Source organism: Triturus cristatus, chromosome 3_2, assembly GCF_964204655.1.
Source record: "Triturus cristatus chromosome 3_2, aTriCri1.1, whole genome shotgun sequence".
Classification (NCBI taxonomy): Eukaryota; Metazoa; Chordata; class Amphibia; order Caudata; family Salamandridae; genus Triturus; species Triturus cristatus.
In genome coordinates, this window is record NC_140584.1 from 1,075,873,467 (window position 1) to 1,075,887,760 (window position 14,294).

The 14,294-nt window shown below is 42.0% G+C and overlaps 1 protein-coding gene across 7 annotated transcripts in view; it reads left to right on the forward strand.

The window, feature by feature from the left end:
- AUTS2 (activator of transcription and developmental regulator AUTS2) overlaps nt 1-14,294 on the forward strand; it is a 2,674,869-nt gene that overhangs the window by 2,616,141 nt on the left and 44,434 nt on the right. For 5 of the 7 annotated variants that reach the window (XM_085649807.1, XM_085649810.1, XM_085649811.1 and 2 more), the window contains 3 exons: nt 5,472-5,943; nt 7,219-7,478; nt 9,660-9,901. In XM_085649807.1, coding sequence (XP_085505933.1) covers nt 5,472-5,943; nt 7,219-7,478; nt 9,660-9,901 — 974 coding nt within the window. The remainder of the gene's footprint in view (nt 1-5,471; nt 5,944-7,218; nt 7,479-9,659; nt 9,902-14,294) is intronic. The other 2 variants (XM_085649809.1, XM_085649808.1) reach the window with 2 other exon arrangements.

Sequence of the window (14,294 nt, forward strand, 5' to 3'; positions counted from 1 at the left end):
TTGACACGACAAAGAAATAATATTTGTGTTTCGAATGCTATAATTGCAGCAAACGCTGTGCTGTGTACGCGGTGCCAGTATACACGAGAGAGTGACACCTGCGGTCCCCCTCTGTGCACATATAAACAGAGTGTCACGTGCCGCACATGGGAATGCCACATTTAGAGCTCGTGCTCGGGGGAGTGACACGTTACAAGGAGTCCCACTTTGTCACGGAGACAAATGTTGAACAAATGTTGGGCTCGCCTGGGACTTCGATAACCTTGGCGATCAGATAAAGAGAACAGCAGCCATTTAAATGGAGCATGGCTTCTTTAAGAGGAGGAGGGGCTGGCAGGGGCTGGTAACTACTAACAGTGTGCTGCTGATTTTCATCTCTGGGGACAACCAAGGGCATAGTCACAAAAGCCATTTAGACTTACGCAAATTAGTACGATTTTACATATATCAAAATGCAATTTTCAAACCTCCGGACGGCTATCTCAGTTTCTCTTATATTGTCTGTAGTGAGATCTCTGCCCCGCTGCATGATTAGGTACAGTATTAAATGTGCGAGGAGTAAAGGGAACTGGTAGGAAAATGGGGCATAAGTAACACAAAACAGGTGGGTGTATGTACACATAAGAACACTTCAATCTTATCTTGTGATATAATAACATTTTACGTTTTAAGAAAATATATTGTAAATCATAACTTTTTAAATGTAATCACAATTCAAAAAAATAAAAAACATTCAACAAAAATTAAGTTAAAATGTATTCATGTGTTATGTTTTGCTACAGGCTTGTTGGGGCATATTATCAAGCCAGGCGATAAAATTATCGCCGCTTTAGCGGCAGAAAACTGTCCTTCACATCTAACATGGGCTCCAATTGGAATTCCATAGAGCATATTATCAAGCCCATTATCGCCATTTTAGCGGCAGTTTTCTGCCGTTAAAGCGGCGATAATTGTATCGCCTGGCTTGATAATATGCCCCGTTGTCTCTTGAATGGGAGTTAGAGACGTGTATTTGCCAATAGAAGACTTCGAGGCATATTAGCAAGAACCTCGTTATAATTATCGCCGTTTTAGCGGCAGGAAACTGCAGCTAAAACGGCGATAATGGGCTTGATAACATGCGTTATAGAATTCCAATAGAAGCCCAGGTTAGATGTGCAGGACATCTAACCTTGGCTTCTATTGGAATTCTATAACGCATATTATCAAGCCCATTATCGCCATTTTAGCGGCAGTTTCCTGCCGCTAAAACGGCGATAATTTTAACGAGGTTCTTGCTAATATGCCCCTTCATTCTACAGGGCTTTCAGTCAGCTAGTATTTATGAGCATTCATTTATTTTAGTCGACTTATTGGTAAGCAAGGCATTTCTGTCAGAAAGTACAATGCAATAGGCAGCTGAATAGTTACTTAGATCAGCGGTGGACGTGATTGGCTTTGAATGGTTCAATACAATGACATTGCACTGCATATGGTGTTACTCATTCACATGGTGAATATTTAGAATTTCAGGTACAGGGAGGTAAAGCCATGTCTTCAGCAGCACACTCTCTTAGGTTGAAGGTCAAAGCCAAGATAAGCAGCTGGCAGTGCTACGGCCACAACTTCTCCTTAGCACCTTAAACAGATTCATTTTGTGTTATGTGACAAAGAAATGTCACCTACAAAAAGTAATACAATCTAACACATGTATCCGAGTTTCAGTTCTAGGAAAGAGCATCGTGCAATGTTTTGGAAATAAACTGAAATCAGTCAGGTCAAGTGAATGAATCTCGTTACTCTATGGTGTTCATGTACATATCACCCAGTAAATATATTGACCATATTAGACAGTAAAAATGAGACTTTCCATCCTCTTCTGCTCGAGTTGCCATGTGCCTTTTGGGCAGATGTCAGCATACTCATTTCTGAAATCTCAACTTCTTCTACAACTCCAGGTTTTAAGTAACTCGGTAAAAACATGGTGCTGTGTCCCCCCTCCCCCTCCGTGAGAGTTGGACTGTGTATCAAAGTCATCAAAAGAACAGGTCATGCTCACATTCTGTGAGTGTGATAACAGTAATGCAGCGAACACATCTAATTTTCTCAAAAGAGATGCGCACGATGGAATCAAGTTGGATGTGGAAGTAATAGTATGTAAAGTAAAATGAGAAACACATTTTTCTGCTACTTTAGGCACGCGGCTTCTTACACTTCGCATCAGCGAAATGCCCTTTTTCTCTCTCCCCAGAAGCTATCAGTCCATCCATAATGTTCTTTGCGAGTCTATTTCTCTGAGACAAGATTGGGGATCCCTCTGAGCCTCATACACAGCACCAAAATACTTCCCACATGGACCACTTTATTTATCCATACTCTACCCACCAAGCACAGCAAAGGAGACTCTTACTTGACTAGCAGTACATGTCGGGAGGCCTCGCCTGGAGTATGAGGTGCTATGGAAATGCTGCACAATAAACAAAATACTAATGTTTGGGAATTCTCCATTTTGATACTGCAAAATCTTCAGGGTGCCTCAGACACAAATGGTCTCTTCATTATGGCAGTACTACCATAAATGTGCATCCCCTCCCTTCCCTGCAGGAATCATAGTATGTGGGTAAGGCAGTCCATCCCACCCCCACTCACCAGTTAGAACATCATGGCCCTGATGGATATGCATGTTAATGAGTGGGCACACGTCAGGTTTAAGACCATCACGTGGCCCCATTCTGCGTTGGTGCAAAGCCACCTCAGAAGGTACCATTGGCATTTCTATAGTTGTGAGTTTTATGTTGGGCCTGAGTCACAAAGGTTTAATTACACAAACTATAAGTTAATAGAAAGCTTATGAATGTAGCGATTCTGCAGTTGGGTGGAACACCCCACACATATGCGTAGAGTTCTCCACCACAACTGCGCAGTCTCTGCATTTGTGACTATAGTAGTTTGAGTGCCAAAAAAATTCTAAACTTTAACAAAACTGTTAGATTACCTTTGTGAATCCGGCCCGTAGGGTGTAAGCTAGGCATGATGTTTGCAGGGGAGACAGCTGCAGAGTTGGCCCCAGTGGGTGCCCTTGACGTCTGAACGCCGTCTGAGGAACCATTCTTCAGTACCAATGAGAAGTCTTTCTCAGTAGGACGTTCAGGCTTCGAGTAGTTCATTAAAGGAGCTTGCACTCAGGTGCTACTATTAATGTGCACCACGGTGGATCCATGTCAATGTACAACCAGGGGAGCATGCTTGTTGTTTGTTTGTTGTTAATAAAAAAGCACGCATTAATTTGTTTCCCTTTACCGGAAATACATCTGTCATTCTCCTAAAATATTCATGAGGCACCAGGATGATTGATATGATCAGCATGAACATGCTAAGCAATGCTCAATGATTGATAAGCCTTAGTGATGTCGCTAGAGATGAAGGGAAGACTGGTTGTCAAGTGGCTCGGCTTCTAAGTGGCCAGTAGTTCTGGTTCGTCTCGTAGACAACTGGCAAACAGGTGAAAAGGGGGAGGCGCCCTCCTGCAGCCATCTTCCTGCAGGATATCCACCTCAAATCTCTATGCTGCATAACCCCCAGAGCAGGATGCAAGTGAAGTATGAGAAACGTGCGGTGCCTTGGATCCTGCCAAGGAACAGTAACCTTTTAATTCAGGTGGAGCGCTGACTTTGTAGTTCTTCGATGAGCAGCCGACTTTAGAGCACTCCTCCTGAGCCTCAGTGGTACACATTGGACTGTGTAGGGCCATCGCCTACCTCTGTCAGCACCAAACACTCGCAGTTTTGTGCTGCATATAGGTTAATTAATTAGCTCATCAGTAAAATGAAAACCAGCAAAGGTGGCCATCTTTGACTTCGGTGGAAGTATCCAAACCCCCTCATTTCACGCCCACATTTTTTTGATGCCCTGAACCTTTGCAGTTGGTTAGATTTGCAATATGAGGCAGTTGGCCTTTCAGGTAGTATTATGGTTTTTGAGAAATAATGGTATACATTTTGCATAGCAACACAGCAAAAAGCATAGGTGACCTGTCTCAAACCCCAGGTTTCTCAACACTTGATGTTTGGAGCCCAAGGTAAATTGTAATTACAAGCCAAAATATGTAATGTGATCAGGCGTACTGCTGCACGGAGTAAGGGCCATATGGGTTCACTTTTAAGTTTATAACCTCTGGTTTGTGCTTGATGTACGGAGATCACCGCCCGCATACATGTTTAATAACCCTACAGAAGAAGTCATGCAACAACCACAACTTTATCACATGGAACCACACTTAGTTTCTGCAATTTCAGCTGTTTCACAGTGTAGCTTCCATGATGTTCCTTCACACTTCTGCAGATCACTGCACCTTCAGGAGCCCTGGCTTGGTTATATTCACACAAAACATTCGTGGGTTGAAAGAAAGGCATGGCTCTCCAAAGGCCCTTCTGGTTATCTGAGCCAAGCATGTTCAGACCATTGCACACACAAAGCAGTAAGACTCTTACCTTTCTTGCCCCTCTATGGATTCAGAATTATAAAGGCCTATGCAAAAATGAGTTGTAATTATACCACAGTGGTAATTCGACTGTGAAAAATAGTAATGTTTGTGATTGAAAATAAGACCAGGTCTGTTGTTGAATATATATATTGTTCAAACCAGCTGCCATTACCTGCAGTGCAGTTAGGGTATGGTCACAGCCACTGGAATTATGAGGCAAAATAGGATCAAATTAGGCAACATTGTTTACCAAATAATGCTGCAAGAAAATGCAAATGACATGGTATAATGTGGTACATTTTGTGAGAGTGTCATTTCACTATTTTATCATTTTTATTTTTTACACATGTTAACACTGTCTGGACAAAGTTTTCTACTTATGAATACTTGTTCAACATCCAAATACAGCAATATACAACTGAAAGGTGAACAGTCGACTTTTGCATAGTGCCTCCCGCCGCTCAGCAACAAGTGTCGCCACATTCTTAGTAACTTTTGATCCTTTTGAGCTAGAACCTTTTTTTTTGTTAGAATCTGCAAATTATGTAGCAGGCGACGGTTTATATGACAAATTTAAAATTATGTCAAAAATGTTGGGGCCACAGAATCCATAATTCCATTTGCCCTGGGTATGTTCACCACAAACTCATGTTTCGACAGGGCAGATGCGTTTGATTCAATGTTCCTGACGCTATCCATTCATTCTGTCATTCTTCCATTACCTGTAAGCAACGTTTCTAGTGAGTCGGAAACAAGTCTCAAAAACTATTCTGTTTGTTACAACTTGCCAAGACATTTATGTTTCAGAGACATGATTTCAAACATTCTGTTTGCATCTTTTCCTGTTATGGTTTGGACAGAGCTACCATATTCATTTTTCACGCTGGCAAACGATTTTACAATTAGTAGGCACCCGCGATTGGCGTACTACATTCTGAAATGGAGCCTGGGAAATGAAGTCCATCAGCGTATTATATAATCAGTGTTTTATTTTGGTTATGTTTTGCAGATACTGCATTTGTTGTCAGTGTACTGACCACCAATGATGTCGGAAGTCCAAGGGGGGAACCCGTCCGTCATATATCAGGATTAGAAAGGAGCCAGGAGAAAAGCCAAGACAGCATTGACGAGCCGGCTCTTGAACCTGCAACTCCCAAAGATCATTTCCCTCTGGTTCTTCCACTGGCCCAACCTCAGTTGTCTGAGCCCCAACCCCAGTCCTCATCCCCGATTCCCATTCTTATCCAGCATTCGGCGTCTCCCTCAGAGCCGCAGCCGGCGGCTACCCAGCGGCCTCAGGCGCCGCCACCACCTGACGTTCTCCATCCTTCACCACAGCCTCAGGCGCAGAAGCAGGCAAGAATACATTCCCCTGCACACTCAGGTCATCTTCCTCCAGTGACATCTCGTCCTCCATCACGGACACTATCGCAACCCCTGTCGGCATACAACAGCAGCAGCTTAAGCCTCAACAGCTTAAGGTAAACTACAAGATTCACTTTTTGGCTTATGGGTAATTATGTCGATTCTGGTACCGTTGATTTATTTTGCTATTCGGATATGTGGCGCTATTACATCATAATCATATTCGTGGAAATAGTAGAATGTTCTTTGAAGTTTCCATAGCGTTATAAGCCCAAACAGTGGGGTTGAAGTAGTCTAGAAATGTCTCCCTACGTTCACTTCTGCTTGTTCCAAAATATGATTATCACATTAATGATTTAGTGGGATCCCAGACCAAACTTTTTCTAAAATTAGTCCAAATATCTTGCTATATTTAATTGTCTCAAAACACAGAGATGTTTGTCAGTGAGACGAGTTTTATATAAATGGCTCAGTGGTTTTTCTTGCATTGCTGAGAAATTGGCAGGCAAGTTAATTCACTGAAAAATCCCCACCTTCTTTAATTTACCAATCAAGAGTTATGCATATTATGCCGGCCTATATATAGGTAGTAGACCTGGATTGCCTGTGGTGCTAAATGTATGCGCTATAGCCATCCTAATCTACATAAGATTATAGGTTCAATTTCAATGAATGAGATATAGCTAACCAAGGCAGAGAATGCTCCCCGGAGAGGCAGTCATTTGCAGTATACTTTGTTTGTTTTCAAAGATTCCACAATGTTATTTTTTATGCCTTTGCTTGACAAAGGGTGCCAGGCCGACAGGCAGTTTTAAATGTGTGAATGTAAAAGGAAAGAGTTCATTATATAGTTGAATAAGTCATTTGAGTGCTCTGTTTTTATTTACCAAAAATGCAATTTTGTTTACCCTCTACTGCCACAAACCCTCCTGAGTTGAAAGTGAGACTTTTTAAATCAATTGTGAAGTTTTGATGGATCCCGCAAATCGCCACGAAAAGATATGCCCAACTCTAATTGGTAGCCAAAGCCTTTTCCAAATTTTCCTTAAATATTTATTTTAAAAACTTGGACATTATATATGCTGTTCATTTACGGACTCAAACACCTTGATGAGTCAAAATTTGCTAATGAAGAAATATGTTAGATTTAGGCACTGGGATTGAGTCTTCAGCTTTCAGTGGAAGTGGAAAATATCAGGCTCTTTGATCAGGATTGTTGATGGTCCTGCAAAACTCTGACCATCAAGACAGTTCCTGATGAAGGATGCACTATAAGAAAGTTGGAGTGGAGTGATCTCATTTTTATGGACTGACCCCAAATGTATCCCTTGCTCAAGCCATTTTCTCTTTTCCTAATGCCTTGCTTATATGTTTCTTTTTTCTCCAAACAGCAGCAGCAGGAGCAGCACTCCAGCCAAAAGTCAGGGTCCCCCACCACAACATTCCCACCATTCCTCTGCCTCCCCGTTTCCCTTGTCCTTGCCAAGCCACAGCCCCCTTCATAGTTTCACCCCGACCCGCCAAACTCCTCCTGCTCATCAGCATCACCCCAATATGTTTGCCCCTCCTGCGGCTTTACCTCCTCCACCTCCATTGACTTCAGGGACACTGCAAGTTCCAGGACATCCAACGGGCAACAGCACTTACTCAGGTATGAACTGGACATCAGGCCTTACAAGCTGATGCCCCTTGACTTGAAAGAAATAGACATGAATGGAATTAGTCATTTCCTTTTGCCAGATTCTACACATTTAAGTGCTAATCTTCCAACTGAGTTCCAGTCTGCTGTAAGCGCCTGTCGGTGTTGCTTTGACTTTACAGCTTGTCCAACGCCAGTCTCTAAGTTACTAAAGAATGTCAGGGAAAGCTGTTCCTTGCTTCTGGAACCACATCTGGAACAGAACCTCTCCATAGAGACATTTCTGTTCATAAATGAGTGCCCTTTTGTAGAAGCATGCTTGTTATCTTTGCTTTTCAATCCCACATTATCTCGTTTTAGGGTTTCGTATATTTTTCATTAAACATTCATAACAGCAACATTTACAAATACATTTTCAGATAAATATTTGTGACAACACCTTCAAAACTCATAGAACAACAAGAAAACAAAAAGCGATAATTGGTACCTGAATTAAACTCACATCGCCAGCCACATTCCAGTCCCATTTCTTTTGCTCACTGTGGCATCACAGAGGGGGACCAACCATATGCAAAATCATTTAGATACTGATCCAATAGGAATACATCAGATGGAACTGATTCCTCACATCTCCTATGAATAGGAACACAAACACCCTCAGGCCACTTACAGCCTTCTTGATACAAAGAGCTCATGTATGATCAAAGAGGCAGACTCACAGATCAGATGATGAAGCAGTACCCACGGGATGTGTGTAAATCTGTGGATAATGCCTCTATTTATTGAATTCGAAGTTCTCTAGCTGGACCACTAAAACATTTAACATCATCAGCATTCTCTTCCTACATATTCTGCATTTTCTCTTAAGCTAATACAACTTTAAAAGAGGGGTGATTATGTTACCTCTTGTATGCAGTGACATTTGAACAGTTCAGAGTGATGTACTGGTATAATAACAGTGTACCCAGACCACAGTCCTCTATAGCCTCTGGTGATTTTCCAAATCTACTACAGATGGCTCATTTGTAACGAAGCTGCAGAATATTTTACCATAGGATAATTTATACATTAAAAGGGACATTGTTAATGCCTGTTGGGTATCCCACAATTTTCCTTGATCAGCAAGATTGGGGGGTGTAAACTTCAAATTTCCCAACAATCACTCTGGCAAATCCTGGTTAGTACATTATTTGAAAAGCAGAGCATGAATGGGCTTTAGGGGCAGTGGGATGGGATAGCAGTGCAGACATTAGGGTTACTTAAAGGACAAAATGTTGTAAAATAACCAAAAGTTTTAAGAACGTTCAAAACAGAGAGGAGAGGGGTGTGTGTGAACGTAAAAATCCCAGGTGAAATCTGACAGCCACCTCACCATACAGGACTGAAAGCCCCTGCATAACTATTTACTAGAGAATACATTTATTAGGGTGGGGGTGTAACACCCCTCCTGAAGCTACACCCCGGCCTTCCTTCTGAATCTCCTACTCAAGATGGAGCCTTATAAAGCAGGAAAAATGGCTGACTGGTTAATGTGCTTACAATGACACTCACCATTTCACTCTGCAATACATGAATATAGAAAGATGTCTTCATCGATAACCAATGGAATGGCAATAAATATGCATCTCCTACATCTTATAAGGGGGAAATAGCACCAGGGGCCACAATCTGTGAAGATTTCAGTCCAGCATAAAAACAATAAAAGTGCCTTTGCAGCATTTTTGATCTTTTAAGTAATACATAATTAAACAGTTGGTATTTTCTTCTGAACAAAATATGAAGCAAACTGAGTTCATTCTCTTTTATTGTTTTCTTAATTGGAAAGATATACAACACATTTCCTGTACTTCTGAAATGTATAATTTGAGATTGTGTTTGAGGTAAAGTCAGTTTGGTCTGCTTTTAAATACATAAGTAATAAGTGTGTATTGGTGGTCTTTACTTATTAAGTGTTGCTCTTAGCCTGGCATTTTTCTTCAAAATCTGTCTAATCCTCTACAAACCATTTTAAATAATATTTGCTTCGCATATGTTTAAAAAAAAAATTCTCAGTGTTTACCCTGGTGACACAGAGTTGTTGCTTTGCTTGTAGAAAGAGATAAACATTTTTTCGTCGGGGGTTGGATCATAATGGGCATTTTCAAATGATCCAACTATATCATTAACGAATGTGTCATCTCTTGGTTTTTCCAGAGCGAGATCTTCTTCGACAGGAACTGAATACACGTTTTTTGGCTTCTCAAAGTGCAGATCGTGGTGCCTCGCTGGGTCCTCCTCCGTACCTGCGGACCGAGTTTCACCAGCACCAGCATCAGCACCAGCACACGCACCAGCACACGCACCAGCACACCTTCACGCCTTTCCCGCACGCCATCCCGCCCACTGCCATCATGCCTACGCCGGCACCGCCAATGGTGCGTACCCCAGGCAGAAATGTGAGGATAAGTAGAACATACCTTTTTTGTTGTTGCATGTGTTTTAAGGGGAAGAGTTCTCACAAAAAGCTTCCCCGTGTGAATTAATAAGCCAAGATCCTTTGATCAGCGAAACTGTTGTTTGTTGTGTCTACCGCTGGGGTGGCATGTGTCTTTCTAATGTTTGTGGTTCCTCTATGATGAATATTTTTCTATCTGTAATTTATTTATTCTATTTCAAAAGCATTTTGTGTTTTTAAATTGTTCACATATAGCCTTTCTTCCATGAACAACATAATATATCAACATGAACTCTTCTCGATCTGTCTTTGCTTTCCCCTCCTCATAAGTGTCTCTTCAGTCCAGACAGCATAGTTATAGATCCAGTTCAGCTGCTTCTGAATCTATCTCACTATTATTATGTTTTTAACATGGAATGTAATATTCTTACACCAGAGCTCCTTACACGATGCTAGCATACATAACATTTGTGGAAACCACATTAGGAAAAATAAGATGGCGTTTGTTTTTTCTATTCATTAAAAAGTTGAATTTCTTGTTCATTTTTGTGAGAATCAGTTGCATCAGCAAGTTTAGAACCAGGCAAAATTATTGCTACTTAAGAGCCATCTCAACAGTTCACATTGTAAGATTACTACTTTTATTAAAAGAGACCATCTACTGAAAAGTAAACCCCAAATACACACCATGAACAATCAACAACAGTAAGAGCTTCAGAATAGCGCTTACTTTGTGGACATCGGGTAGATATCTAAAACCTACTCTAACATCATTCTCTAGACTGGCCCTTTAAAAATTTGTTTTTGTTCCAATGGAGATCACTAAAAGCAGAAGAAATGAAAAATCACTAATTTTACGTTTTTTGATGTTTCTTTGAAAATGATTCCTTCCGCAATGCAGATCAGCAGTGCCAAATAGCCCACCCTCTTGTCCTGCGTACTATGATATACATCATCCTCATGTGTCCTCACTGCAGACACACCACCTTCACTTTTTCTTTGTGGAACAGTCGTCCATTTTCATGGGTTGTAGAAAATGGGTGATGCAATCATAAATATGTCAATTGGGGACCACAGTGCTTTGCAGCATGATTATTAGGGTGTTTTTGTGTTGAAGCCAGAAAATCATTTGATCCTACATGACGGTGATTTACTGGCAAACGCCTTTATTTTCAGAGATTAGCCTCATTAGAGTAGAGCTTGAGATAGCTGCTGTCTTCCAAAAAACTGTCGCCCCTGCTGAGCAGCATCAAATTCCACAAGCTAGTGAGCCTAACAAGCAGCTGTCATCTCTAATGTATGCCGAAGCAATCAGTCAATCAATCAATCCCATCCAATATTTGTAAAGGGTGAACTACTCATCCCTAAGAGTCTCAAGGCACTGGGGGCCGTCGGGGAGATTAAGTGAGCTATTGCCCAGAGTCACATGGTGCTGAGTTGAGCTGCCCCTGGAGCCGGGAATTGAACCGTGAGTCTTGTTCTCTGTAGGTAGCTGCCCTCACTGCTGCGCCACACCTCTCCCTCCAGCAATGAACTGTCCACACGCACAATAATCTTTTCTGATGCTAAGTCTGCTACATCATAGATATCGAATGACTACTGGCAATTTGATTTTGCCTTTGAGGGTCATCAACAATCTGTGTATTGCTCTAAATCTTGACTTTTCCACACATGACTATCTTGCTGGTATAGAAGTCTCACAACCATTTCAACCTTTTCGTCCATCATGAAACAATTTTAACTTGTTATGATAAAAACAGGTATGATTATTATGGAGAACGAAAGAGAATAGGGGAAAAACATACGGCAGTGAGAGAAAAATAGAGTGAGAGGCAGGGACATGGTCAGTAGTACAGAGAAGCTGGGGAGAGGAAAGAGAGAGACAAAGAGAAGCACAAAGAGAGAGAGAGAGAGAGAATGACAGAGAAAGGGAGATAGAAAGACAGAGCAGGCTAGTCCATGTTATTTCCTCTATAGCTCTCTATTTCCCTCGTGCCCTCTTTTCATCTCCTGCTACATAACTCCCTCCTTTCCAGATCTACATTTGTACGGATTTTCGACTAAGAGGATTGTTCTCAATACCTTCAGAGAATTTCACCAGTAAATGCTTGTTTGGAGGTTCTTGAGCCATTAACCATCAGTTTCGGGAGTCCACATTTATGATAACAGGAAAATATGACATTGGCCTGACCTTTTCTCTTACTGTTACCTTGGTAAAACCATCAGCTGAAGAACATTCAGTTTCACCTTGTCCTGGAAACATAGGGGTACATTTTTCCATTTCTGACTTCCCGTCAGTGTCAGTAGCATAGCAAGGATGCCCTGAGCCCTGGTTCAAGCACAGACACCGGCCCCTTGACTGCTGTTGGGGTAGTAAAATACAATTGTTTGGGTCCAATTGGCTCCTGAGAGCTCTGGGCCCTGGTGGCAAAGCATTTATTGCATCAATTGTCGCTACGCCCCTGCTTTCCGTGTGTGTATTTATCCAAGAGGCATGTGGGGTAAATCATAATGTTCGCCCTAACAAGAGAAAAAACCTTCAAATGTGTGTTGTGAAGCACCACACAGCCCATGGTAAATGATGAATTATTATCTGGATATTTTGCATTATTTTTCATTCAAAGAAATCAACAGGCAAAGCTCTGCTGAAGAAGACATGAGGATATAATAAATGAATACTACCCCAGGCCTCATCAAATTACATCTTCTTTGCTGCTGTATCACATTTTAATAGGAACATGCCAGTATCTTTATCGGGACCATCTTTTAAACTACATTTCGTATGAAAACAGATATAGGACTATCATAAAAATGTCTTCTTATGCATTACATGCACAATTTGCTTTTATTTATGTCATAAAACCTCCGTGATGCATGGAGAAAGGTAGCAAAAGTTACTGTTTCATATTTCCTTTTTAACAATGTATATATTTCTTCAGTTTCTACTGCTGTTCGTTAAATCCAAAGATGGTGGGAGGAAGCTCCTTACATGCTAGCAAAGTCACTCCTTTTCATTTTCATCCCTACACAGTTTGGCACATGCCCTTCAGAGGTTGACCCCTTCTGCAGCCGCAGTGGGAGTTTTAGCTCCTCTACAGGGAGACATTCAACACTGCTTCTCCTGTCTCACTGTACCATTGCCACCTTAGAGCATGGTGAGGTGTCTACCCTTACGCAATCACCTCACCGGGCCTACACATCGTTTATGCTCAGTTCATTTTTTGTTGTAGAGCAGGGGTGCACATATTCCTTTGGGGAGTAGAAGTTATCGAACACAGTCATAGCCAACAGCATTATTAATGCCACGGCTTGGAGTGTTCACTGAACGCATTCATTATAATGAGCAGCCACCCGCTGTTTTCATGCAATCGCAAGCAAGTCTTGAGTGGTAAAAATATGTATTACGAGACCTTTCCAGTTCCATCTTCAGGCTGTGTGCCTAAAGCTCAACTCTCACCCAATCAATGGTGTATTAATCTTTAACCAGATCCAAACATTCCAAGGCCACAGTGGGGCAAGTGATCTCTACTAAATATTTCACCAAACTTGAGCATCACATAAATGTTAGTGTTATAGATATTTCATCAACACACTCAAACTGTTAGGATCTAACCCAGACAGGTAAAATCCCAAGAACAGTCCCTTTGAAGCATGGACTGCCAAACTCACAATGGCGCAGCAGTGGCAGTCCGGCTACCGCCGCACCGATGGTCCAAGCACCTCATTACAACTTAGGTTTTTGGACCACCACTGCAACCGTCAGGGAACTGCGTAATGGGATCACAATATGCTGGCGTTGGCAGTGTGGCACCGCCATGCATATTACGAGCTACTACCTGCCACTGGTCTCATGGAAGTTCTTACTCCATGAACCTGCTGGTGGTCATTGAGCAAAGGTGGCCCTACATGGTCCCCCTTGCCCCGTGCATGTTGGTACATGCAGGTGGGCACATGCTGTGCCCCCTATGTGTATGCAACCACAGTTCCTGCATGGATTGCAGAGTCCATGCAGTTCAGGAACTACCTTTGGTGCTCTCATTGCGGTGCCCATTTTCAGAGGCACCACCATGGGACCGCCACAGAAATGCCCGCCAGACACGAGAAAACTAGTAATTAGGTGGGCGGTGTTCACACCGCTTTGGCAGTGTGGAAGATGAGCGACTGCATGTCGGCCCCACTTCCACACCGCCAAACTCATAATCTGGCCCTATGTCATTACAATATGACAGTCAAGCTACAAGTCTTTCCTAGACCAAAAATCGGCTAAAATACGTAGGTCATTTGAAAAGGTATATATATGGTAAACACATGCAAGAGGCTCAAAGTAAGTTCAAATTGTTCCTAAGTTCATTCCATACTGTAACTGTGAACATGCCAATTCCTTTCTGTGGTGA